General features: G+C 48.3%; 11 protein-coding genes across 11 annotated transcripts; 5 read left to right on the plus strand and 6 right to left on the minus strand.

Annotated features, from left to right (window-relative positions):
* Positions 1-527: 527 nt before the first annotated feature.
* N7525_004676 (ankyrin repeat domain-containing protein) lies at positions 528-1,988 on the minus strand (the record flags this gene model as incomplete). The annotated part of the gene is made up of 1 exon (XM_061213133.1): positions 528-1,988. The coding sequence occupies one exon, from the start codon at positions 1,986-1,988 to the stop codon at positions 528-530; it is 1,461 nt and encodes a 486-aa protein (XP_061070154.1).
* A 953-nt stretch (positions 1,989-2,941) lies between these two features.
* N7525_004677 (uncharacterized protein) lies at positions 2,942-3,175 on the plus strand (the record flags this gene model as incomplete). Its single annotated transcript, XM_061213134.1, has 1 exon — positions 2,942-3,175. The coding sequence occupies one exon, from the start codon at positions 2,942-2,944 to the stop codon at positions 3,173-3,175; it is 234 nt and encodes a 77-aa protein (XP_061070155.1).
* A 1,612-nt stretch (positions 3,176-4,787) lies between these two features.
* N7525_004678 (uncharacterized protein) lies at positions 4,788-8,303 on the minus strand (the record flags this gene model as incomplete). Its single annotated transcript, XM_061213135.1, has 8 exons — positions 4,788-6,177; positions 6,226-6,787; positions 6,861-6,880; positions 7,036-7,290; positions 7,358-7,461; positions 7,513-7,761; positions 7,911-8,055; positions 8,122-8,303. The coding sequence occupies 8 exons, from the start codon at positions 8,301-8,303 to the stop codon at positions 4,788-4,790; spliced, it is 2,907 nt and encodes a 968-aa protein (XP_061070156.1).
* Positions 8,304-9,633: 1,330 nt separating this feature from the next.
* On the plus strand, positions 9,634-10,968 carry N7525_004679 (uncharacterized protein; the record flags this gene model as incomplete). Its single annotated transcript, XM_002565578.1, has 2 exons — positions 9,634-10,419; positions 10,507-10,968. 2 exons carry the CDS (start codon positions 9,634-9,636, stop codon positions 10,966-10,968), a joined length of 1,248 nt encoding a protein of 415 aa, XP_002565624.1.
* Positions 10,969-11,480: 512 nt separating this feature from the next.
* On the minus strand, positions 11,481-14,485 carry N7525_004680 (putative pH signal transduction protein PalA; the record flags this gene model as incomplete). Its single annotated transcript, XM_002565577.1, has 7 exons — positions 11,481-11,901; positions 11,963-12,365; positions 12,419-12,993; positions 13,055-13,949; positions 14,035-14,089; positions 14,160-14,397; positions 14,478-14,485. 7 exons carry the CDS (start codon positions 14,483-14,485, stop codon positions 11,481-11,483), a joined length of 2,595 nt encoding a protein of 864 aa, XP_002565623.1.
* A 396-nt stretch (positions 14,486-14,881) lies between these two features.
* Positions 14,882-15,488, minus strand: N7525_004681 (uncharacterized protein; the record flags this gene model as incomplete). Its single annotated transcript, XM_061213136.1, has 3 exons — positions 14,882-14,955; positions 15,006-15,134; positions 15,194-15,488. The coding sequence occupies 3 exons, from the start codon at positions 15,486-15,488 to the stop codon at positions 14,882-14,884; spliced, it is 498 nt and encodes a 165-aa protein (XP_061070157.1).
* A 635-nt stretch (positions 15,489-16,123) lies between these two features.
* N7525_004682 (SET domain-containing protein) lies at positions 16,124-17,165 on the plus strand (the record flags this gene model as incomplete). The annotated part of the gene is made up of 2 exons (XM_002565576.1): positions 16,124-16,139; positions 16,192-17,165. 2 exons carry the CDS (start codon positions 16,124-16,126, stop codon positions 17,163-17,165), a joined length of 990 nt encoding a protein of 329 aa, XP_002565622.1.
* Positions 17,166-17,376: 211 nt separating this feature from the next.
* N7525_004683 (putative mitochondrial carrier protein) lies at positions 17,377-18,764 on the minus strand (the record flags this gene model as incomplete). Its single annotated transcript, XM_061213137.1, has 6 exons — positions 17,377-17,583; positions 17,649-17,986; positions 18,044-18,262; positions 18,316-18,389; positions 18,445-18,479; positions 18,582-18,764. 6 exons carry the CDS (start codon positions 18,762-18,764, stop codon positions 17,377-17,379), a joined length of 1,056 nt encoding a protein of 351 aa, XP_061070158.1.
* Positions 18,765-20,665: 1,901 nt separating this feature from the next.
* On the plus strand, positions 20,666-22,111 carry N7525_004684 (putative sterol carrier protein; the record flags this gene model as incomplete). The annotated part of the gene is made up of 2 exons (XM_002565574.1): positions 20,666-21,159; positions 21,229-22,111. 2 exons carry the CDS (start codon positions 20,666-20,668, stop codon positions 22,109-22,111), a joined length of 1,377 nt encoding a protein of 458 aa, XP_002565620.1.
* Positions 22,112-22,283: 172 nt separating this feature from the next.
* N7525_004685 (DUF3431 domain-containing protein) lies at positions 22,284-23,429 on the minus strand (the record flags this gene model as incomplete). Its single annotated transcript, XM_002565573.1, has 1 exon — positions 22,284-23,429. The coding sequence occupies one exon, from the start codon at positions 23,427-23,429 to the stop codon at positions 22,284-22,286; it is 1,146 nt and encodes a 381-aa protein (XP_002565619.1).
* Positions 23,430-24,720: 1,291 nt separating this feature from the next.
* Positions 24,721-24,930, plus strand: N7525_004686 (uncharacterized protein; the record flags this gene model as incomplete). Its single annotated transcript, XM_061213138.1, has 1 exon — positions 24,721-24,930. One exon carries the CDS (start codon positions 24,721-24,723, stop codon positions 24,928-24,930), a length of 210 nt encoding a protein of 69 aa, XP_061070159.1.
* Between the last annotated feature and the right edge of the window lie 1,698 nt (positions 24,931-26,628).

Here is a 26,628-nt window from a genome sequence, read left to right on the forward strand (position 1 = left end):
AATGAGAACCGAGTTAAGTTGTTGACTGACTCATGGCTTCGATCAAGGCCGTTCATCCATCGGTCGATGGTGTTTAGATCTCATTGTCCATTGGCAAATTTTAGATATGGGTATTGCTTGGTTGTAGAGATGATTTTACATTCGATGGCGCCGAGAGAACGATCGTATCCTCGACGCAGAAGCAGGTGGCGGACCGTCGTATCCCGCTAACCCTGTGCGTCTGATTAATTCAATCACTTGATTGTGTACTTCCTGTCAACGTAAGCTAGCTAATATTATATGTCGTCAGATGGAGATCAGTCCTTCCTTCCAGTTTAGTTAGCATTAGCACAAGCCCGTCGCACTGCTAATCTCTAGACTAGAGATGGGCTCGTCAGATCTGTCCTTGGTATCGATCACTAGAGAAGATGAGCAGTAGACAACAGGCCGCGGTGAAAAGACTGCTGTTACAATACCGTATTGCACTCAGAGAACCCGATCGCCGTGAACACATCAATTGAAATCTCTTTCTATAAACTAGCTGAACCCTAGAAGCCTCGCAAATAAACCTTGACATGCCCATGCTTGCGTTCCTTGGCGATGGCATACGCCGTCTGGCCATTTGAATCTTTCAGTCGCTTTTTCACACCACGCTGATTGGCCAACAAATGCACAACCACTAAATGCCCACCAGCCGCACCCCACCAGAAAGATGTTCTCCCCTGGTCGTCCACCGCATTTACATTTATGTTGGGATGCTCCAATAATATTTCGGCAATTTCAAACCTACCGTGAGCTGACGCAAACATGAGCGCAGTAAAGGAGCTAGGGCCTTGGTCATTGATCAACAAAGATTCTCCGTAGCTGAGAAGGAGATGGACAATGTCGACGTGCTCCATGATTATTGCGACCTGAAGTGGCGACGTCCCCGATGGACTTTTTTGGTTAATGTCGGCTGAACTTTGTAAAAGAAATTCCACCATTGAAAATTGTCCTGCGCGACATGCTGACCAGAGCGGCGGAAATGCATCGGCAGATTGAGGGCTTTTATGAAGCCCCGGCTGACGGAAGAGGACTTTGATCAAGTCTAAGGAGCCATTTGCAGCAGCCTTTGCCAAAGGTGTCTGACCCAGCTTGTCGGTGCAATTGAGGTCCAGATTTGTTTGCTGCAAGAGGAGCTCAGCCAGTTTTATGTCGGAATTGTTCACTGCATACCAGATTGCGGTACGTCCATTCTCATCTTGATAATTAAGGTTGATGCATGAACTTAAAAGCAAGGCTTCAACGATGAGTAGTCTTTTGTTGATGGGGAGAAAACGACCGTGTCCTTTGACAGCCAGAAGCAACGGAGTTTCCTGTCGGTGGTTGAAACAGTTGACATCAACTCGCGGATTTCGTACAAGCATTTGGATTGCTCCATAATCGCCAATTTCTGTCGCTAGGTGCAGTGGTGTTTGGCCATGATGGTCGCAGATGTTGACATTTGTCCGCTCATCAGACAAGAGAAGTTGGAAGATGTAGGTTTGGTGACAGGTCAGCGCAATTGAAATGGGCGCATTTCCGTCCAGGGATTGGTTATTGAGATCAATGTTCTGCACATTGAGGAGTCGTTCGACAATTTTCACGCTTCCATGCAGAACAGCGATCGAGAAGGCACTTTCTCCCAAAGTATTACGCTGTATGACTTTCACCGAATGATGGCTTAAGAGCAAATTAACAGCGTCTGCGTACCGCAATTTTGTAGCCAACATGAGCGGTGTAAGGCCAGAAAACGGTTGGTTGATATCTGCCTTTTCCCAACCCAGAGAGTGCTGGATGATGCCTAAGTTTCTATGCTCGATTGCCCAATGAATTGGCGGGGTGTCTTGGAAGTCTATGCAATCAAAGAGGCTTTTTGTGAAGACAACGTTGGATTCTCGAGATGTGAGACGCAGACTTCGAAGGTCCTTCTTGTCGATGGACGTGCCAATCCACAAAAGTAATTCTAGTGGAAGTCCCAAAAGCGGCATCTTGGCAGATTTTGTGAACGTATAGGTAACGACTACCTATACAGATGGTAATAAAAGGATGGCTAAGAGTAATAATTCAGAGAGAAGTCTGTCACCCCCAGTAGTTGGCTGAGGAGCTTTGAAGACGCATTTCTTTGAGGCAGTGACTTCTATTTAAATATTTTTTGAGGGCATATCATGGATACGGATATATTTAAAAGTGGATGTCGAGTCACCGGCTTCTAGGATCGTGATACTTACTCCTGGGATTCTGCGGCTGGTTCCTAGGAGCCCCAAGGATCCCGGGATATGTTATAGTGTTCCCAGGAAGCACGCACCTATTCCTGGGAGTTATGCATCGTATTTCCAGGGTTATACATATAACATACAAGCTAAATTGAGATATGATCTGCTGGACCCACATGGTGCATATGGAGTCCCCTCCACGCGGAAGCTTCCTCGCGCTACGTCTTTAATCTAGAGTCGACTATAGATTTCCTTGATATTGATTATTCATCCGGAAGACGCTGTCCTCATTCACGTATACGTGAGACCCTCACAGCCCAAGAGCAAGCAATACGATCCCAGAAGCTTGTGGCTTGACATCCAAAGTAGACGATCTTATACCGATGAGGCCGACGTTTACACCGCGGGAACGTCAGCAATGCATAAGCCCTCTAAAAATATTTTAAATAGAGGCCATTGGCCTTTGAAAAACTGTATCTGACAATTATCTTATTTCTCCTACAAGAAGTGGTAAATCGTCCGAAAAGTCAAAACCGATCAAAAATGCCTCCACATAGAAGACGTGTGGCGTCGGACCGCCCGAGCCCATCCCCCTTACCAATCGTTTATCAAGGTCAGTCTGGGATTGAAGTACCATGAAAGTTCCGAATTAACTTGTCTCAGGCATGCAACATCCAAATCAAAGGCTCGAGGGAATCATTACGAGTATATATTCTGAAATGTCAAAAATGCAACAAAAATACTACGAGGCAACCGTTATGCTACAAAACTGTGACAACATGTTACGGGCCCACGCAGTGGACAAAGCCGGCTTGGAGAAGCAGAACCAGTGTTTTATTGAATATATCAAGATAGCTCAACAAAAAGCTTGCAACCTAGAGCTCAAGAATAGGGAACTCGAGTACCAACTGGCAAAAGAGAGACAGCACCACCCCAAACAACCAGAAGGAAGGAACAGTTAAAGATTTACTGTTGAAGTCACAAACTTTGCCCGGTCACCATTCGCACTCTAGGTATTCGGGTTTACCAGCTTTCGAGGTCCTCACCAGCGAGGCTCTGAACAGGAAGAAAGAAGAGGTTTCCGGAGAATATCAATGACGCCATAATTGATGGCCAGGTGAACAAGGTACTACATCCATTGGGGCTAGAATGCCCAATCCTGTGGATTAGGGCATGCGAAGGATCATTTTGTTGCGGCGACCGTTCTGAAACGGGATTATGTGAAAGGCAGGCAGTGCATTACTTTGCCTGAGCCCGCAAGAAACAGACTGTAAACAGATGGAGGCGATCTATTACCTAAATCAAAGTCGTTTCAGAGTTTTGTATCAACACAATGTTGCAATTTCAGTGTGCGACGATAGAAAGCTTGTGATTGTCCACCAATAAATCCCTTGACCCTGTATCCCTAGAATTCGTGCAAGAACAAAGGGGACTTCAACTGACCCTATGCCCGGATTGCCAGCTACGGTGCTTGCTAGATTAGCTCTGTGTTGTAGGTTCCAACGTCATGACAAGAAAATGGCTTAGAGTTCAATAAGTCTGTTTTCTGCTCTTTATTTGTCGCTAGTCATTCCCAGACGACATTGTCCCTCCCAGGAACCACCGAGTCTCCTGGGAGCCTGATACAAGCTCCTAGGAACCGAATGAATGCTCCCAGGAACGGCACGGGTAGTCCCAGGAGCCCCTGAGCTCCCGGGAACTTAGAATTGGGCCCTAGGAGCTTGTATCAGGCTCCCGGGAGACTCGGTGGTTCCTGGGAACGATGCGGCGCTCCTGGGGCAGGAAGCTGGTCTCTAGGAGTACTCAGAGAGTTTCTGGATGCCAATAGGTTCTTAGGAGCGCATGTTACTCACCTGGGACGAGCAAGTTTCTACGTAATCATGTTGAACTCGTAGATCGGTCCCACGCTTTTTTATATCAATTTTGTCCACAGGCCAACTATAACTAGAAATTGAATACTTAGCAGCTGTAATATAATACAAGGTAAAACATACATGGTACGTTACATTACACTCAATAATTACTTACTAAGTTTTCTTGTTCGTCTGTGGCGGTGCAGATTATGTAACTGTAATGTAACTGTCTGTTTCCATGTAACAAGCTGGCTGTATTGGGCTTTCGCCAGAACAGCCACCAAGTTGCTTGCATTGCTAGTCTTCACGGTCTGTTACATGTTGCCCACTGCAGTTATTTTCCGGATAGGCCCAATCAAATACGACTAGAAATAAGAACTCGACTATCATTTAAAGGGCTATCCGCGGGCCCACCTAAAAAGGAAGCTCATCATGCTTCGAACTTGTGCGCTGAAAGTGTAGGGTGTTTGCCCCTCGAGTTTAACGTACATCGCGTTTACTCTTTAAAGAACGAGCCCGCGATCCTGCCGGAATTTGAGTCATTTATTTCTAACTGATCCCTTATTCTCGCACAGCTAGGAACTTTCAGATGGTGTGACAAGGAGTCTAGTTAGGTCGGCGAGGGTTGGACTACGCGGCTGAATAGCAAATTTTGTACAGACTGATAATAACCAAGCACAAGTGAAATACTATTGATTGAAAATATGATTCAGTTGCCCTTTCAATTGGCCCGAGATCTGGTGCATCTCTGAGAAGGCTTCAATTCCATCCAAGCCTGTCGCAGTAACGCCATATCAATATCCGCGAAATGAGGCCCGATCTGTCTCAGGGTCAGATTCTGTCTCTGTAGGTCACGCAACTTTCGTTTGTTCTTTGCATTAAGCCTCTGCCGGGGCTTGCAGCTGTTCAAACTATCTGAATGATGCTGGGGCGACTGAGTTTGTGCCTTGGATCTAGTGAGGGTTCTGCGAGGGCCACCGGGAGGGGCTTGATCATCAACAGACAGGTTTCCCTCGCCGCCTTCTCTCCGTGTAAGTGGATGACTCTCCCACTCAAATTCCGCAGTAACAGGTTGGTCACAGGTTGACAAAGAGGTGAGACATTGCAGTCCTTTCCTCTCATTGGCTTCAGTGACAGCATAGTATCCAGAAGGCTGACTGGCAAAGCTTAGAGCGGGAGGTTGCGGCTGTGTTATGCCACTGACGGAAATTTTGGTGGCCTCATCCTCTTCTGGTGGGAAAGTGAGGGAATTTGGCTGGATGACAACTGGGTCACAAGATTGACGGGCATTGTCGCTGTTGAATTTAGGAGGTTCGAGGATTCGAGGATCAATGACCTCAAGACCTGGAGTTGTTGGCCCCGAGCTGGGTGGGGGACTTGCCTCCAAGAAGCATAGTTCTACTGAGTTGCTTCTGCTGCTCGTGCTATATTTGTCACACATACTTGGCCCCGAGTATTGTTCCAGATTCTCTTCGACAGACGGAAGCAAGGCCGGGACGGGGACAAATGATTCTTCTGGCACGTGCTCACGCTCATGGCACGGAGGTGTGTAATGATGAAATCTGATTTTCTTGGGATGCTCCTCTCCTGGTTCTGTTGAAGAGCATTGTGACTCCACCTTGCAAGTGCGCTTCCTTTTGTTGGGTAGCTTTGGATTTTCTTGCCATATGGTTTCCTTTAGCCCATGCGCATCGTGTAAGTGATTTCGAAGGTCACGCTCATTGTTAAAGATTTGAGAGCATCCGCATATCGGCTTTTTCTTGAAACGCTGAATTTCAGCCATGTGCTGCCCTTCAATGTGTTCCCTCAGGTTGTCACTTCGCAGCCAGGATCGCAAACGGGTTTCTGCGGAGAGATTCAGGTTCAGGTCCCACAAGCAAAAGGGGCAATAGCCCGGGCGAATGACGGTATGGCGATAGATGATCACTTCGCAGTGCTGGATTTGCCATGACTGGAGATGGGCATCGCAATGCTTCCGCCATTGACTCGACAAAAACCATTCCATGCATTCATAGCAAAACCGCATCTCTGATTCTGATATTTGAAGGTCAGAAGCTTTCTCACGCCGAACACATCCGTGAATGTGGGCACTTCTATCACACTTCCTCAGACTAGCGGAGTTAGTATTGGCCATGTCATTATTCAGCCTAGGCACTCACCTTGCAATGCTGATATGGCACCCTTTTGCAGGACAAAGCCCATGAACCGGACTTTGATTTGGGAGGTATACCACATCAAAATCACGGGCACACTGCGTCTGTAGATCTTGAACAAGAAGAAGTTTTTCGTCAAAGGAAAGCTCTTTGGTGCAGGACATGGCTGTTGCGATTCGCGCAACCTCGGGCATAATCAACATTTGAGCACGTGTGCGAATGTCATTTTCCAAATGAGTCGGCTCTTCTTTTCCTCGGTTGATAATTTTCTGGTCTCTTTTCTCCTGTACCCACCGATTTTGATATTGCTTGAGTTCGAACAGGCGATGCCGAACGAGCGCCTTCCTGTATTCCAAATTCATGTTCTTGAGGGAATCCTTGTCGTGGTTCTGCGCGAATGATTCGATCTGGGCTCTCATTTCCACCATATCTGGTTTTTCCAAAATACTCCCTTTGATCTCTGCTGGCAACTCGCCTGGCAAGCCACGTTCGTAATATTGAACATAACCTTGAAAGTACTCGATATGATCGGATTGGTCATCCTCATCTAGAACGGCTCCCACTGTATCTATGGAGGAACAGTGGGCTTGATAATGCTCCGGAAAGGTGCCTGGGCCCCGATGCGCCATAATTTGACTGACAGGTGCAGAGCCATTTCTCTCTGTAAAGATCTTAGTATGAAGAGCTCTCTCGAGTGTCTATCGATTGTTTTGTGTGGTTTCAGGGGCTTACTTTCGATTTTTTTCCCAAGGCCTCGTCGTATACAATGGATAGTTGCCAATTCACCAAAGTACCCTGCAGCATTAAAAATCTGACGCAGGCAAGAACAAAAATTTTTGTTTCGTCAAAGGTGTCTCCTGAGGCCCATCAGCCGTGGCATGCCTGAGAACTGGTTTATCCATGTACTCTTCCTTCCATCGCAAATGAATCTCGCCATTTGAAAGATCAAACTGCGCTAGATCATCCACGGTATCCACCCCATAAATAGCACCGTGCGCTAATGCAAGGGAGAAAAGAAGGTAGCCCGACGCAAATTGCGGCCTGTTGCTGTCCCGGATACCAATTCCGAATCTAAAAGCACCAGTTAATGAAGTTCCCGTATATTCGACAAATATAACACTAGGTCCTTCTAACTCACACTGTGTATTTTTCACATCGAAGATTCTTGAGCCACTTCTGATCCACCTTCCAACCCACCGCCCAACGAGCTGTGGATGAAGGAAATAGTACCAATTTGATATGCTAGAATAGAGATTAATGTTATATAATATCGCTGGGGTAAAGAAGCCTTACTCTGTATCGAAGACCTCTTTCATGTTTGTCCTCACTAGAGGGTACGAAAGCTCCGACTCTTGCTCCAGTAAAGAGGAACAGCTGGAGAGCAAACAAGATGACAACTTTGAGCAGTCCCGGAATGAACGTTTGGTGATCAGTCTGCCACAAAGACGAGACTGTTCTCAAAAAATCATGCCTTGTGAAGTTAAGTTTCTCTTTCTTTTGGTCTACAACGACGCCATCTGCCGTCAAGGTTTTTTTGATCCACTGCATCGAGGTTAGTGTGGTCTCAGAGGGGAATTTACGAATAAACCAACCATTTTTATTTCCTTTCGATCGTCTGGGATGATTTTACTTTTTGTGAATTGTTCAAATCCACCAAAGAATTGTTCGGCATGCGCACTCACGGTTCTTACCGTAGGTAGCCCATCATCGTTCAGTCGCCCTTGAGTAGAACTTGCGTACCAGCGAATGTACGCCTTGATCATCTCATGAGTTGGAGCCGGAGAACCAAGGGAGGTTTGGTAATATTCAAACCCATTCTCCGGGTTTGCAGTGAAACTAAAGGAAGATCAGCAGAATTCATAATAGGAAAGGGATTGCCACTTCAGATGCGGCTTAACTCACTCGAGCCAGAGGTTCATAGTTTCTTGATGTAATTTGTTGGTCTTGGGAAGCCTTTTGTCTTTCTCTCGAATTGAGTCCTCCTCTCTATGGACCCCAGGAGCATAACCATTCTTTTCTCGCTGTAGACGGCGCCTCTCCTTAGCGATTCCATCGCGCTTGGCAAAAAAGACTTTTCTGCCCATAATCAAGTGCGGTGCAACCTGGAGGTAGGAGATGTATTCAAAGTAAAATAATGCGATATTAGATTAATGTACCAAGTAAAAGGCGCTTGAATAGAAGGCGTGTTGGTTATTACATGCTAATGCTGGCACACGGTCTGCCTTTATATTTGGGACTTTGAGCTCGAGCCGCTCTGAATTAGAAGACAGAAGGAAGACATCATGAAACGAATGGAGTTCTCCGCTCTTTCCTGCGCCCCTTCGTCATAATGTATTTTCTTGATGAGGTGTAGTGCTCCGGAAAATGAGGGCAGCAACAATGCTTTCAACGAACTAACTATCACAGTATAAACGACCCTGTGGGGGCTAATCCCTTCTGGGTAAGGTCTGAGGTGGGCTGAGTGCATCAGTGTTGCTCACTGATTGGACACTGAGCATCACTGAGTAATCAGAGAGCATCCAATGAGCACTCACTGAGCACTCACTGAGCATCAGTCATCCTGCACGTGACTGATCTGAGCATGATCACTGATCTGAGCCCGTTCTGACATCTACTCAGTGAGCCTGAGCCTGAGCACCCTCATAAAAGCGGCGGCAGCTCAAATAGGAAAGCCCCACCCGCCAGGGAATATCCGGTACGTATAGGTACATATGTACTACTCCAGATCCTTTTCGGCCCGAAGCTAGGGCTGTCGGATCACAGGATATCCCGTGCGCCTAATATTTAGGAAACCGATTGGATTGATTGAAGAACCCCCCCGTGAGACCGAGACCACTTTTGAGAGAGTCTTCTGATGGATGTTATGACATATCAATTGGCCCGGTTTACCATACAAAACACAAAGACTCAGCCCTGTCCTAAGTGTAAAATAATTGGTGCCACGACCAAGGCGCCTGCAGTCAAACTACGCTTTCATTCTCACCCAGTCAGTAGATAATCGGATAGAGGATGATATTTTGCTGGCAAAAGTCTCTCTGTTTCGTATAGCCTGGACAGTACGGAGTACAGAGTGGATGAGTGGAATCGAGTAAAATTAGTCTCTTATTAGTCTCTTACCTAGGTACATATGTGGTCTCTATTTCTTTGTTCGGAGGAAATTCTCTTTGGCCCGAGATATCCGAATACGATGAACTAGCCGAATAAGGAAAGTCCAACATTCTATGGCTTCAGCTTCAACTAGCTAATTTAACTAATTTAACTAGCTTGACTAGCCTGTTTTTTTCTTTTTTTTTTTACATGTTATAACTATCGTCTTTGTCATTGACATATATCTTAGGTAACTATATCGACTTTTCCATCCCAACTTCACCTATTCCAAAACACCCGTTCATCGCCCCTAAACGGGTCCAAACAATGAAAGAAGATACCCTTAGGCGGAGAAATATCAATGGCTTGCAACCCGAGACAATTGGAAATGGCCATACAAAGCCACCAGACTCAATCCCGAAGCCCCAAAAGCCTCGCTCTCTTCTCCATCGCTGTAGGCATTTCGCGGGGAAGCACACGTGGACAATACCACTAGTCCTCGTGCTGGCCTTCCTCTCACTGTACGCGCTCAACCCGACCGAGTCAAACCCAGTCTCTCATTTCATATTCCTCTCTTACAAAGAGGAACCCCCGAATGACAACCCCAATGCTTCCACGCAGTATGGCAAAGGTCTGTGGGACATAGCATTCGTGTCATTCTACGTGATCGTGCTATCCTTCACGCGCGAATTCATCATGCAAGAAATTATTCGCCCTCTAGCAGTCTCGCGCATCAAGTCGCGGACAAAGCAGGCCCGCTTCATGGAGCAGATGTACACCGCGATGTACTTTGGAGTCCTCGGTCCCGCGGGGTTGTATGTCATGCGCCAGACGCCGGTGTGGTACTTCAACACGCGTGGCATGTACGAACTCTTCCCGCATCGGACCCATGCCGCTGAGTTCAAGTTTTACTATTTGTTCGAGGCGGCTTATTGGGCACAGCAGGCTATCGTTATGCTGCTGGGAATGGAGAAGCCGCGGAAGGACTTTATGGAGCTCGTTACGCATCACGTTGTGACATTAGCGCTTATTGCGCTCAGCTATCGCTTTCACTTTACGTATATCGGCATTGCTGTTTATATTACGCATGATATCAGTGATTTCTTCCTTGCCGTAAGTCGCATTCCCTTGGCCTAACCCAATTCTCGAGGTTTCGACACGACCCAAAATATTCCGCGCACCTATTGACAATTTCCCCAGGTTTCAAAATCGCTCCATTACATAGCCCCAGACATAATGATGCCCTTCTACGCAACCTCGATCGGCGCCTGGATATATCTACGCCACGTACTGAACCTTCAGATCCTTTATTCCCTTCTAACCGAGTTCCGGACCGTCGGGCCCTACGAGCTCAACTGGGAGACTCAACAGTATAAGTGCTGGATCTCGAATATCATCACCTTCGGACTACTGGGTGTCCTTCAGGCCATCAATTTGTTTTGGTTATACTGTCTGCTGCGTAGTGCTTTCAGATTCCTCGCGACAGGGGAGAAGAAGGACGATCGCTCTGAGCCGGGCGAATCTGAAATCGAAGATGAATTCAAGCTTGTTGATGGGGTTAATGGCCATGCTTCGTTGAATGGCAGTTTATCGCCCAATGCCAATCCCCAGCATGCCACTGCTGGTCTTGGTGCCTCTGTTAAGCCTAATGGGGCTTTCTGACGATGATTGTGTGGCCTCCTAGTCCTTCCTGTGGGTGTACGCACTGTGAGGAACATCAGGTTAAAATTTCGCCTTGCCACGCATCGACTTCGCTGTTTAATGACTTTGAACAGAAGAATTGCTTGGTCCATTTAATCCGTCATCCCATGCCATGTACCATGTCGATTCACTTTTAGGCGTTGTTCCCTGTCCGATTGTTGATTGCGAACTTGCGATTCCTGGGTTCGTGCGATCAGATGTACCATACATACTACGAGATATTACGTGGATATAAAAATGCTATTTTGTACTTGAACTGGGTCTCGATCATTATCAAATACATGGGCAATCCGTTCCAATGGATTGTCTGCAATTCGCAGAAATTATATATTCGGCCAAGGCTATGATCGTACCTCATTACTCGCGCCATAGATCATGAGGAATAGCGGTAAACATCTAACAAAACTCCAGAGTATGTGCGAGAGCTGGGATTCTACAAAGAAAGATTTAAACAGTATTGTATCCCAACATAATCAAGAGAAGCGCAGTCCTTTGCTAGGATCCCAGGTTCCCGGTTGAGGGGCACGAGTGGGCTGGCCCGGGGCCGATCCAGTTCCTGTACTGGGAGTAACATTCGGAGGGGCACCGGCAGATCCGAATCGAATCCCCATTTCGGGAGTCCACATACCCGGCATACCCCCTGGCATGCTCGGCGTAGAAACTGGGGGCGGGGCTACGGGAGCCCGCACTGGTTGGGGGGCCGTGAGAGGGGGTGCTGCCTCGGCTGGTCGTACGTTGTGAACAGGCGGGGGCGGCTGTGATGGCACATGGGCAGGCTGCGCAGCTGAGAAGACAGAGGAGGAGTGATTGGTTCGAGGTGATTCCTGAGGTTGTTGGCGCAGGTGTGGCGGAGAAACATGCAGTGAGGCCATCGCTGTGGCATTGGAGATATCTCTGGTTCAAGGAAATTTAACGTCAGTGCTAATCTGTTAGTTCAGCGGTGGCCAACACGTACGTTTCCAGCTGGCTTGCCTCCATCCGACGCTGATGGACAAAAGCCTTTGCGTCGTCGCGGAATCGGGCTACGATCCTTGCAAGGTCATTGTAGAACTTTCGCCCGACATCGAGGTTGGAAATGATCTCCTTATACTTCAGGTATCCATTTTCCAGATCTTGCAGTGCCGCTTCTCGTTCCTTTGTCGACGCGTCACCCTGATGAGACCCAGTAAATGCCCGGTTAGCTTCTCGGACCTGATCCGAGAGATGATCTTGCTCTCTCCGCTCCTGAGCCAGCATCTCACGGTCCGAATCATATAGCTTCAGCTGCTCCTCGAACAGATCTTCGAACTGGCTTGCCTGGATAGTCTGCATGGGGAATTCTCGCTCTAGTCGAGCTGTCTGTGTCAAAAGTGCCGGATCTAAATCCGATTCATTAGTAGAATCCAAGACCAATGAAAAAGAAAACACGTACGAATATCATCCGCGCGAGCTTTGTCCTTCAACGTTTGAATTCGCCGCCTCCGCCGATTCTCCATTCGAGTGACCTCGCTCAAACAACCGCGCAACCGGTTAGCCTCGCGCTCAACCTCCGGTGGAATCACGACCCTCCGGCTACTAGGCACAAAGGATTCCAAGTCCCGATTCGTGCCAGTGAGAACGATAAAGACAGAGTGTGAATCTCGCAGCTTGCGCTGAACGAGGTCATCACTGCCTTGGGCGGAGGTGAAATAGCCGTTGATTTCGGTCAAACTCTTGTAAAGCTTAGGTGCAGCAGATTCTGAGGTCCCACGGGTCCAACGATCGGTGCCGTATTTATGGCGAGCTGCAAGGTCCTCGGCCTTCTCAGCTGCTAGCAGTTCAGCGCCTTCATTATAGACAGCCAGGTCGTTGCCTTTGACTCTGGCGGTGTCTTCGATAGACCTATGCAAGCGATTCAGACCATCTTGTTGGCGCATTTCCTCCGCATGCGACACAAGCATTGGCGGAAGACCTAACGGCTTCTCGAGCGCTTGTAACGACCCTGGCAAATTGAGAGATGAAAGTAAGCTTAAACCTGATGTTAGCAGATTTCCTCTTAAGAATTTCAGTATTTCGGTCGGATACGTACTCTCGCAACTTGTCGGTCATCGACTCCAGCTCTCCGATGAGAGTATCATTGACCAGTCGGTCTCGACGATCAGTGTAAATACTGGCGGCAATGTGAACTGCGTATGGGACCAACTTCGAGAACAGCGGTTGTCCCAACGGTCCGTTATCGCCAAGCATAGAGATCGCATCCGTAACCTGTGAAGGTGCTTTGGCAAGAACCATGCTAGCACGCTCAATAGTCTTGAGCTCAGACTTGGGCGGTACTGGGTTGATGTAGATCATGTCATTATCCTTCTCGGCACGCTTGAGATCTTCCGTGACACGGCTCTTCAATCCATTCAAGTCACCTAGTACAGTCCGATTAATCCACCGCTGCTCTTTCAGCCCTTCACCGACACAGATCAAACAATCGCGTAGCCGAGCAACCTCTTCTCCATACTTGCGCTTCTCCAAGCAGTCAAGCGCCTGTCGAAATTGAGCAGCAGCAGCAAAGTGGTGATGCTTTGCGGTCATGTGGTGAATCCAGTCCGTGCTAATTGCATTAGATTTGACAGCCGAGTCGCCTGCATCACCGTAGAAGTCAGACACCTTGGCTGCGAGTTTTGCAATAGACACGTCTTTTAGTCCATCTTTAACAGCTTTCTGCCAGAAACACTCCTGGCCCTGTGCGAGCAAAAGATGTTCCAAACTTTGCAGTGTCATCTCGTCCATATCCTCTGGCGGCGACGTTCGGAGGTCCGGGATGATATCGGTTCGAAGGTGGCTCAATACTCCAGCGGCGGAGCAGAGGTAGTTACACGCCTGCTTGAGCCCATCTGCGGTAGTCCGGTTGGTCGCATATGCAAGCTGTGAGTATAATGCAGCGAGATTGAATAAGACATTCGCCAGTTCAAAGCGCAGGTTATTTTGCGATACTAAACGTCACGATTCGGTCTCATTAGTCTCATATCCACCAAATCAGAAGCATGCGAAGGGTGTGAACCCAAGAAGTCAACTCACCCGGCCGCGAAGTATTAAAGCCAAAAGCTGGATACCACGAAAAGTCCACCCCAACCTATATAGCAAGCCAACGGTAAGTCTTCAACGCCAAATCAGAGAGCGAGAACCTAGAAATAATAGCGCACATCAATCGGGAACTTTCCACCCAGCCATTTCAGCTGAGCCGCATATGTGACTAGGCGGCTGATGCCACTAAAATGCGGTTCTTGGACATTGACGGCCTCAGATCGTAGGCGATCAATGATCATCAGATCCTCAGCAAACATGTCCGGGCGCTGATCATATTTGGACGAGATGTATTGGGTGATCGCTTCGGAAAGCAAGACAGTATGTGATCGCCGGAACGGGAGTTGGAGGATATTACTGAATAGATCAAACAGAACAATAGGTTAGTGTCATTCCTCTCTTCTCACAGCTGCTCGCATGCTGATGGGAGTACTCACGATGCCATTGTCGCTCGAGGCGGGGGTGTGGAAGACTCCGTTTGTTTTGACGGCGGGAGGTTCAACCCCACCGGGCAACGGGGATGACGTTTGATCGCCTGAGGCATCAATTGATTGTTTCGAATACATGGCTAAAAACACTCTTCATTGGACACTACCCTTCCATTTGGCGCTTGCTGGAAGTTCTGGACATTGAAATGACTCATCCTACGCCCGCGCCACTTTATTGCCCTGTATGCTTTTGTTGGGTAATAGATGAAGAGGCCTACGTCCATGAGTCCTCGCTGGGAATGGCCCACGACCAAAGCGCCCATTATTATTCCTCGTCCTTAACTATCGATCTACCTGGGTATACCTAAAGGCAGTTTCTTCCCAAGATAACTTCATATGCCATTGGAGTCAGGTCACATATGCTCCAGCTGATCAAGGACGGGCTTCAGGTTCTGCCCAGAAGCGCTAGCGTGTTCGGCAAATTCGGCTGTCTATGTATTAGCACTGGACTGCCCTAAGCAAGGATTGAAGCTGTACCATCATCAGTTCCATCTATGACAATCTCATGCATCTTTCCGCTCAAGAAAATGGTTGCAGGACTTGTATTGGACTCCGACCTGCGGGGAAATTGGGTTGGGATATGAAGACGAGGATAACTCGGTGATTCTAGAATGAAACCCACTCTTGGTCAATGTGTGTTCCGCCCAATACGGAAGGAGTCTCACGGAGGCCAAAATGCCGCGTGTCATGGAAAAATGACAGTTTACATCGGTCTTGCGTCGCCGCCGTAGAGCTGGCATCACGGAATGTTTCTCCAACCGATGGGGAAATCAATACATAGGCTTCGCCAGGGTTCCCGATAAACACGGGGACCTTCTTACAGACCAAGTTGCCTGTTGTGTCTTGAGTGATGAAATCCGTAGTGATTATATGGAAATGACGAGTCCGAGAACCTTGTGCGACTAGGTGCCGCGAAAGGGGGCGAGCAGCACTGCGAAACATGAGGAATCTGTCCATCATGTTTGTGGCATTAGCCAGACAGGATGATAAGAGCAAATGGGGCAAAGGGGTCGCAGTGATAATAAAATTCTACTTGGGATGGAGGTGGAGGATGGTCAACCTAGCTAGGGGGCTTCTCTGGTACAATCAATCCTCTGCCATCTCCGCCCAGTCCAAGGGTGGGTTAATGTGACTACAACCCTGTCAATGTCCTAGGCTATTTCCTCATACATCTGAGGTAGTAAAAGGAAGACATTAGCGCGTTTTGAGCCGGCCAGATCACCACGCAGATTTGTTAGACAAACAGGGGGTGCCCTGTGCCAGACGATCCCGATATACGAGGTCCAGCACCATCCAGGTGCTCCAACGCGCAACAGACCTATTAATTGACAAGCTATGCCATTTTGGGATCATGCTCTTGGGTTTCTTTGTTGCATTACGGAGATCGATGTGTTTGCTCCCTGCATACTCCGTATACAAACCCGGGTTGGTTGGGAGAGCTCCCCTGGCCTATAGGTAGCGGCTTCTCCCCAGTTCTGAGAGAGCTATCGTGTCTTCTTTCACGATTTATCCGGTCTGTTCTATTCTACCATTATACTCTATTCTGACCCGCAACCTGGTTCAAACCCGGTCCTATTGTGACAACTCACACTGCCATGTCCGCAGGTCATCGTACGTCCCTCTGCTTAATAGCTGAGAATGCATCTGACTTACTATTTGCTAGCGCACCACCGCCTTGAAGTGCCTGATGAAATACCATTCGAGCTGAAGCCCTCGCCAGGCAAAGGATGGGGTGCTTTCGCCACAAGACGCATTGACCGAGGATCCCTGATTTTGAGCGAAAACCCAACCTTCGTTATCCAGAGGTCGCATACCGAAATCACGGATTATCATGTTTCTATTGCCTTTCAACAATTGCTGCCCAGCCAAAAAGCACAGTTTTTACTCCTTCGCGACAATGGGTCAGGCTGCTTTACAAGTATGAATGAAGCTTTCGCTGAAAACTCGTTCAACATTGCAAATTCAGACCACGACGAGCCCGAAGCCTATGGCCTTTTTCCCCTGCACTCACGCTTCAATCATTCTTGTACACCCAACTCGAAAATTCCAACTGTTAGTGGAGAGGTCATTTCAAGCTTCGCTACCAGGGACATAGACGCTGGCGAGGAGATCAATTTCTGTTATAATCCAGATTTCGAAGGCAGGACTAGATATGAGCGTCATCAAGCCCTGCGATTTACCTGCGATTGCGTGGCGTGTCTACCGGGCACTCCCTTCCAACAGCTTAGCGACATGCGACGGCGATTGATTCGAGGGCTTCAATACCTTACGCATGGCGTGGACTTGGATGGGCAGAGGCAAAGTTCGCATGCTATTATTTTCGACTCTACACTGAAGTTTGTCGCAGAGACTTTCAGTATAACTCTCTCATCTAGGTTGATCTACGCCCTTCTCACGATGTTCTTTCTCGAAGAAGAGGGATTGCTAGATGATTTTATGGACGCAAGGCTAAGACCGAGCTTAACCCAAACGGTGCAATTGTTCAAGTCAAAAAGTAATAAAAGCATTGCCGGGCTAGCTATGGAACAGAAAACCTGGGTAAAGAAATTGGAAGTGGCATTCGAACTATATGGCCGAGAAGATCCTGCCGACTATGAGGTTACCCTAGCGCTGCGACAATTGCGCCCATTGTTTTAATTCTTTTCATTTCGTGCATATATCACTTCAGATTTTGATACTCCCTTCTGCTATTTGCTGAAAATGAGCCTCAAGCTCATCCATGTATGTATGTGGGTAATAAATACGAGAAGGAACCATGATGTCCAACGCACTATGGCAAGGAAAATGTTCAACAGGCGGACCGTTATTTCGTCCTAACATGATTGTCGTGGCCCTACCCACGGGGGGTTCATTTCGGCAACGCATCGATACGCATTCTAATGTATTCGAAAATGCTGAGCAGGATCATGTTGTTGACGCCGGTTCGGATAAGAATGATGGAAAGGCCCTTGTACATGCTGGATTTGGCGACAGCCTGGGAGGCCTCGCCAATCTCGCTGGATTTCCCTAAAAGAACACTCTGTGCGCGAGTCTTGCGCGTATCGAGGGGATAAGTCTATGAGTCATATCAGTGCCTGTTCATTACGAAACGGGGTATCGATTATCGATCCGATAACATACGCAAAACCAGGGTACAGTGCTGCAAACAGCACCGGCAAGCATAGGTGCCCCGAAGGGATTCTTGTCCTGACCCAACTCCTTGGCTGCTACTTGCTTCACAGTCTCATAAACACTGAAGTACAGTCCTGAGCCGACAGTGTCGCGCAACGCATGCAGGCGGAAACCGGTGTAAAGGCCCCAAAATCCATGTCGTACGTATATCTGCTTGATGGCTTGAATCGTCCCCAATCGGGGTTTGTGACGCAGAGACTGGTCTCGGGCTGCGTCCGGGGCAGCCATCGCACGGTTCGACACTAGAACAGAGGTTTGGACGACATTCTTCGCCAGCTCAAAGGGGCCTGTTTCAATGTCAATCCTTTTCCTCCCACTCTTTCATGCAAGCAACATAAACATACAAGCAATAGGCGATGCCACTAAGCCAGCGACGAGGCCTGCAGTGGTGAAAGTAAGCACACCCGTCAAGGTGGGGGTGCTTCCAGGCTGTTTATAGTGGTCCAAAGGATTGGAACCAGTTACCCGCTCGACATTATCAGAGATTATGTCCTTGAAGGCATTGTACACGGTAAAATTGACGACACGAACTACTGTAACGCTCGCCAAGGGTGGGAGCGCACCTAGGTGACGGTCAGCTCATCCTTCAGCTACCGACCCATGGATACCGACTTACCAGCTACATATCCCCGAGGCCCTTCAGTACGCCAGAGATAGCGAACACACTGCCATATGTTCTTGAAATTGTGCCTTTCATATCAGTTAGCATACTAATCCCATCCCCAATGTCACGTATAATACTTACGTCTGCATACGAGTCTTGACGTTCTCTAAAGGAGTCTGCCCGTGGAATTATGAGGAATTAGCATGTTTTACATCCCATTAGAGTGGTAAATAAGCAATCAGGAGTCCGAGCAAAAGCCCACGGAATAAAGCACTCACCACCGCCAGCGTCGCGCAAATGGTGGACGCCCCCGAAGCCACCTGGGTTTTGTACTTTTTGAGGAGTCTGTTCCGTGTGACCTCATCCATGTTCCAAGCTCTGTGGTCTGGCATAGCGGCTGTTCTTGTGTGGTGGGAAGACGAGGATAATGGTGCATGTTCAGAGCTGTTGTCACTAGTCATCCCTGAACGACCTCCATTGGCGGCAGCGAGGAATAGCTATAACAATCTCTCTCCAGACGTCACAACACGTATTCTGCACAGTCTCTTACACCTGCAGGCTGGGGAACCCGATGGAACGCAAAGCGGTCTCTCAGAACTCGAGTAGACCGTTCAGCGTCCCACAATTGACCATTAAACGGGCTCGGCCAACCCAGTTCTATCGTCAGTCTGTTGGAAGGTATCCCAGAAGGCCCTTGTAATATAGATTGGCACTTTTCGATCCGTATTTGCAGATTATGAGATAGGTTCGATATTAGGTGGCCGAACCAATGACGGCCACGGCAACGGATGCAACCCCGCGTTCACAAATGGTATCTAGGAAGTGTGGCGCAGGATTGAGCGGTTCAAATGATGTTCTGGGAGAGTCCCCTGTTCCAGACAGCAAGGATATTCTTGCCCAGGATGTGTCGTCTATAGCAATGTGTTGCTGATAGTGGTCGGGAGCTGTGGGGGGAAGACGACCATTAGCATCAATTCGTTTTCCCCACGTTCCTCGATAGCAGGACAAACCAGAGTACGAGCTTCCCAGTCTGACGAGGAGGACTTACCGACGATATTCCCTCAATATCGCACCCAACAAAAGGTGGCTTAATGCAATGTGAAGAAGAGGAAGAGAGAAGTGCAGTAAAATGGCATGTGGACCGAGCTTAACTTGGGCGCTCAAAGCGGTTTAGGGCCAAACAGAGTGACGTCGTCGTGAACAGCAGCGGAGAACAGACTTGGTGCTTACCCCCCGGATCAGTTTTAAACACCCGTGGATATCATGGAAATGGCATTGTTTGATCTGTTGTGTGTATATCTATACTGAGACCCTGATCTTATTCTATCAGGAAATTGATCACGCTATCTCTATGTAGTCTTGGCACTGCCGAGGCACATCCGCCGGTCGCGGTCTGATCATGCTATCTCCTATACGTTTCGTGCAGAACAGGAATATACGTATGGTATACGGAGTATGCAAAGCAGACTTCGGGAAGATCACAGAAGGTTAGCCCACGGATCAGAGTGAGCTGTGCAATATATGTGGAAGACAGTACTCCGTGGCCGGGCCCCACGCAGGGATTGGGCTCATTACCCACCCACTAATTAATCACATCCATCGAAATCATCGAATGACTATAAACCAGATTACAGACTCAAATTCAACCACCTTGCCATGGTTGGGAGATTCTGCAGATCATTAAGCAACAATCCGTACTTCCGGGCTGCCAGCTTCCTTATACCCGATCCTGTATGGAGTACGGAGTAGGGAGCAGCCGTTTGAATATTGGGGCATATGCCTCATGCCACTGCAATAGACTGTCACAGCCCTCTCATGTGGAAATGCTATATTGGGCGGAGATCGTTTGGGGCACTCCATTGCTTCCCTTGTGAAGACTGCAAGTTAGGTTGGCTGGAATGTGGCTCATAGAACGATGTTCGTAGAAAATCAAGACATATCAACTTGGGCGACTGCAAAGATGCCCAAGTCCAACATGCTACTAGATCAACTGGATTAGAATGGCTGAATATATGAATAGTAGACCCTGTGATTGTCTCGTACGTCCTGGCCTTGTTTCACATAAGAAAGACCCTACATTTGGAGTTCAATCAAAGAACACATGGTTCTCTTTTCCTTTCCAACCCCCTGGATTAGGTTATGCGCAATCGGCAATATCAACATGATAATGTCGAGATGATTATGTGAATAAAGTTGCACAAGTGCCGTGGACGTGGTTCCTCGGGACCTCGGTCTATCCCCGCAATTTCATGCTGAGCTCCCCACATACCGCTGATTCGTCTTTATAAGGTCTCACTTCCCGAGTTGAACCTATACAAAGTCCACTTAGCTTTACCTCTACCAATAATCCAAGATATACACCATGGGAAAGAAGCAAGGAACCCCCGCCTATGTCCTGGGCGTTGGCATGACCAAGTTCATCAAGCCAAGGGGCAAGGTCGATTACCATGAGCTCGGCTATGAGGCCGGCATCAAAGCCATGCTCGACGCCAAGATTAACTACGACGATGTTGACCAGGGTGTAGCATGCTACGTCTATGGAGACAGCACCTGCGGCCAGCGCGTGTTCTACCAGTTCGGCCAGACCAGCATCCCGATCTACAACGTCAACAACAACTGTTCGACCGGTTCGACTGGCCTCGCCATGGCCCGCACGATGGTTTCTCACGGTGCTGCAGACTGTGTGCTAGTCGTCGGCTTCGAGAAGATGAACCCCGGTAGCTTACAATCCATGTACAACGATCGCGAGAACCCAACTGGACTGTTTGGAATGATGATGGCCGAGACGCGGGGTGTGACCAATGCGCCCGGTGCCGCACAAATGTTCGGAAATGCGGGTGTGGAATATAAGGAGAAGTACGCAACCCCTCGAGATGATGTCAACCCATGACAAGAAGGGATATGGTGCTAATAGGTGAAAAACAGGTACGGTGCTAAGAATGAGGACTTCGCCGAGATCGCTCGCGTCAACCACGAGCACTCCAAGCGCAACCCTTACTCGCAATTCCAAACCGAATACACCCACGAGCAGATTATGAAGGCGCCCATGATCCACGAGCCTCTGACCAAGCTACAGTGCTGCCCAACCTCGGATGGTGGTGCTGCCGCCGTAATTGTCTCGCAGGACTTCCTTGATGCGCGACCCCACCTGAAAGAACATGCCATCCTCATTGCCGGCCAGTGCCTTGCCACTGATACCGATACAGTCTACAACAAAAGCTCCATTGACCTGATGGGCTTCGGCATGTCGCGCCGGGCATGCCGCACTGCCGTGGCTGAGGCCGGCGTCAATGTCAAGGATATCAAGGTCTGCGAGCTGCATGATTGCTTCTCCGCCAATGAGATGATTACTATCGATGCGCTCGAGCTGTGTGAACCCGGTCAGGCCCATGAGATGGTCCGCCGTGGCGACATCACGTATGGCGGAAAGATGGTTATCAACCCGTCCGGCGGTCTCATCTCCAAAGGTCACCCGCTCGGTGCCACAGGAATTGCCCAATGTGCTGAGCTAGTCTGGCACCTGCGCGGCTGGGCCAACAACCGTCTGATTGACGGTACTTCCGCGGCACTGCAACACAACCTCGGTCTGGGCGGTGCCGTTGTCGTGACCGTCTACAAGCGGACTGATGGCAAGGTCGCCGCTGCTGTGCCCTCGGACGTTGTCGGAAAGATCAACGGCCTGGGCTACAACCCAGCTGTGGAGGCCAAGGGCTTCACTGCCGAGCAGGCCAAGTCTGTCGTGAGCAAGAAGCACGCCTCTGAGTATGCCCTGTCAGATACCGAAGAGCGGGTCCTTGCCAGATTCTAGAGGCACAGGCAGACATCATTTAGTTGAACAACTTGTACATAATTCTATCACTTGAAATGACACGACATGCAATTTATTTCACAATGCACCCCAGTCTGCCCGATCTATATGCCCAAAATGTTCCAAGATCAATTCTATAAACAAGTTTCCGAATCGCAAAAGAAATCATGAATCATGAATGCGTCTCCTTCCAATTCTCAGGTAGCTTGTAGTTCTTCGGCACAGAATACTGCCCTTGACAGCTCCCCGGACCCCGACACTTCAAATCACACTTCCTATACAACCGACAATAGCACTCAGAGGCACTTGGACAAGCATCGCGATTCAATTGGTCGAGATCAATGGCTCCTTCATCCCCGTAACTCGCAAAAAGAATGTGCCAAAGATACGAGACAATCCGGCCAGCCACAAGGTCATCAGGAGGCGCAGCCATAGAGCCCTGCTGAACATTGCGTGCAACCCCATCATCAGCCCCATCAAGCAGCCACTGCCGAAGTGCAATATACTCATCCCGACTATGCTGCCAGATTCGCTCGCGGGCAACAACGAACTGCGCACAGCACTGCGCACGCACGGCATCATTCCGACCAAGATAAAGATGGAAAGCATTGCGGATCTCTTTGACCCGTGCGTCAGCATCTCCACCAAAGATATGGCCAAGTGCCTTCGGCAGCGCTATATCCGATGCCGAGCGCGCACTCCACGGGGACACGGCGCTCGACAGCCTCGTCTCAAGACTGCCCTGCGGGGGCACAGAAGAAGGACACGTGCCGGCGCTCCAGTCACAACGCAGGTTGCTGTATCCAGCTGGCTTTAGAGCGGCACGGACGTCCAGGCTGCGTAGAAGGGCAGCATTATCGTAATCTGGGACGTCGTTATGCCAAGCCCAGCGGCTGCCGTGGACGAAGACAGCGCCGGCGGATGGTATGTCCGCGTAGTTGTCAATTAAGAAGGTTAGGTAGGCCATTGCTTCATGTCCGCGGTTTGCGGGGACTTGGAGCAGTTTGGAAGTTTTGTCTGCTGGCGCGTCCACTTGGTACATGCATACATGGTACTGGGTGCGGAGTGGTTCTAGCCAGGATGGGTCGCCGTCCGTGGAGACATGTGAGACTATCAGGGCTGGTTTGGTTGTTTCTGCTAGGCCGGGGCATATTCCGCGGGCTTCCGGAATGATGGATGAGGTTGTTTTGTAGCGGATTTTGGTCCAAGCAAAGAGTTTGTCTTTCGTTGATTGCGGACGGTTTATGTATAAGATAAAGAAGAGAATGCAGAGAAAGATGATAAGTTGGATAAATGACCTTTGTACTTTTCGGCCCATTTTGTGTATTTACTCATGCAATTATGTGTCTTCTTTCCTTTTGCCCCCATGATATTTCAGATATTTCGGGACATGTGGGAGTGTTGATGCCTTAGGTGTTGATATCACCCCTATTCGCAAGATCGGCGGGATCGGCGGGGATCTGCAGGGAGAAGTACCTATAGATTTGGATGTAGATGAACATGGTATTGATGCTGACTATAATGTGCCCTATTCCTACTATGTAAGACATTCATTTTGAAGATACCTAATGGCATTTAATGAGTATCGCTATATATATTGTGTGCTTATATAGCATCCTGCAGTGACAACATGGGGGAGTCTACCTAGGCGTTAATACTTTTATGTATTAGGCCATGAGACCCCTTTTTGGTCTAGTCACATAAGTATTTATGGTATCCGGAGACCTATAATGCTTCACCAAGGTTTTGCCTCTATAGAGGTGATTTTCTTCGATTTGTTATTAATATATAAAGCAGCAACATAATCCGTGGATCTTGTCACGTCCACCACCATCTACTTCAATCCCAACTTGTGAGGATGGCGCAATTACTGTGGAACATAAATTGTAGTCAACTAACTACATGTGTATATGTGGCCGACCTCAAATTTCTCTCAGATAATCAGAATTAAGGTTGTCTCGTCTTCACTCACAGAAATTCCCATACTCAATATATATATTACTTCCGCCATAAGGAATATCTTGCCTCGTCAGTCGTTACCGACATTGTCAAGCACCCTTAGAGCCTTGCAGCCTTTCAATATCATCCTTCAATATCATCTCTTACATTTCATCATTCACCTTGACATCTCTGTAGGCCTCTCTCCATCCCACAGCATTGGAAGTTCGGTAAAGCACCCTTCTGATGCTCATGTGATGAATATGTCTCGCAGGTGCCTTGATTTTCACGACCCAGCCAATGCCTTTGATGGGCCTGGGAATGTGATCAATCTCAGTTCAGGGGCTAGTGCTCTGTGGGAAAAAAAAAAGGGTATTTCACTTTCAAGCCGCTTGAAGTGTCAGATATCGAGCTCACTATACGTTTCTATTGGCATCAGAGCAGTTGCCTAAACACAACGATCAAATTGTGCTGATATCAATGTCTGTCCCTTCTGGGTGGCCTACAAATTCTGCAGACAACAGTGTTGCCCGTCTCGACTTTGCAGACTGTAGACCCTCCGCCGGTCATCCTATCAGCAGCGGTGACGATTTCAAAATAACAACGGCCGCACATTCCATCCACTTCATGCCTGGAGACATCTGCAATTGCATTGGATTTTGAGCCGCATTATGGCTCTCTCTGGTGCGGCGAATGTCAATGTTGAGATGGATTATATCACGCATGATTCTTGGTCGACAGACGAAAACTCGTCAATGGATGCTGGCTGGGCCGAATGGGAGGAGAAGCGGATAGAATCCAAGTCGGCAACACGAACAAATAATTTGGTCGTATCGTCGTTCCGATCTAATGAGTTTGCGATTATATTATCTCAGTCGTAGCTGTATGGCTAGTTTGAAGATTCCCAAATGGCTGTGGACCTGCTAATGCACGGCAAAGAGGAATTAGGAGATGTGTTTACGACATTGAAGTTTGATCCCTAAGCTGTCAAATTAAAATCGAAACCAGAGAGGTGTTGACAGCAAAGGAGACTGGAGATCCACATTGGAGGAAGCATAGCAGCCACGTGACCGCGTGACATAATCCACGCTACTGCCCGTCGAATAAAATTTTGCGATCGGTTTTCTCTTTTCCTTTCTTCTTCACTTCAAAACATATTCACGGTCCCCAACACACTCTTGTCGATGGAATAATCTCACTCTATCTACATATTTTAGCTTAGGGACCCAGACCGAAGAATGCTCGTTCTAATCCCGCCCCCTGACATTCAGCCAGAGGGGAACGGGTTCGCTTTTGAGCCAACATGCTGTATTGATATGAATCTTGCGATTTGGTCTTACAGAGTCTGATGCATTTGGAAATGTTTACTCGCAGGGGTTAGCTTTGGCTGGCACCGAACTCTTAATGCTTGAGTTTCAACCCTGCGAGCCACTTTTTCCTTGCAACTTGCATGGTCCTTTCATTTCCTCCAGATAGGGATGATTCATATTCATGTTCTTTTTTCTACCCACTAACTCCTATACAGCTATATAGATGTAAACAATCTTGGCATCTTCGAAGTCTTGTCCGTCTTATATTGATGTTTGAGGTCAAAAAGATGCCAAAACTAAGCCCTCACAGTTGGATACGTCCTTCTGGAGACTCCCTCGTGTTACGTCCGCTCCCTCTATGGGGCTGTGCGTGTCAAAGTTGGGAGATACATTCCTTGTAAACAGCTATAAATTGTGAAGGGCTATTCCATATATGACTTGTCACACAGACAGGCGCCGCCTCCTGATATCGGAGGAAACACAAAAAATGCTCCGTCGTTGTGGAATGCTGTAGATCTGCATCTCACATCAATCCTTGCTAGGGACTCGCAGCAACCCTTCGTCGAAGACCTGGGTTTCCATCCCTGTGGGAATTTAGTGCCTGCATTTTGAGTAGCTGCATCTGCATTACAGAAGTTCCCAGAAGAGAGCTGTGAAATCTGCACAGGTCCTCAGGATTTGTTTGGCTAAAACCAGCATGAAAATTGCTGAGCGCTCGGGTGCGGCTGTCAGGCATGATATGAAGTCCTTCCAACCCTAACATTTCAACATGGAATGCGGCACGATTCATAATGAGGCGTGGTTCGCGTAGCCTTGGTCCATTTCCTCACTTCGATGCACTGATTCACCATCATCGAATATCCCTTGATGATCTCATGCTAGCCATTAGCTTCGACGGATATACTTCAAAATAGGAGGCCTTAAAGCCCATACATATGTTCAACATATAGCTGAACAAATCTAATCTTTCTCCCCGAAATAGCCTTTGGTATGGCCAAAAGGCTCATAAAATAAACAAAGTAATAGTATTGTTGTTTATTCCAGACGCGGAGTCCGAATACCAGGCGAAGACGCGCGGTAGCTAGTCGCAACAAGACTCTTCACCCTCGCCCCCTGGCATCCCACTCCCTCCATAATGTGATCGAAGGGGCTGCATATAAATTCCACCTAAGGCCCGCAGAGCCTATGGCTCTGTTTCTCCCAGCGCCCTGTGTATTTGCAACAATCATTCATTTTCCTCAGCGATTCTTGCTCACACTCGTTTGAAGA

The sequence above is a fragment of the Penicillium rubens genome, assembly GCF_028828025.1.
Source record: "Penicillium rubens strain IBT 27055 chromosome Unknown utg000002l_segment0_segment0, whole genome shotgun sequence".
In the NCBI taxonomy this organism is placed as follows: domain Eukaryota; kingdom Fungi; phylum Ascomycota; class Eurotiomycetes; order Eurotiales; family Aspergillaceae; genus Penicillium; species Penicillium rubens.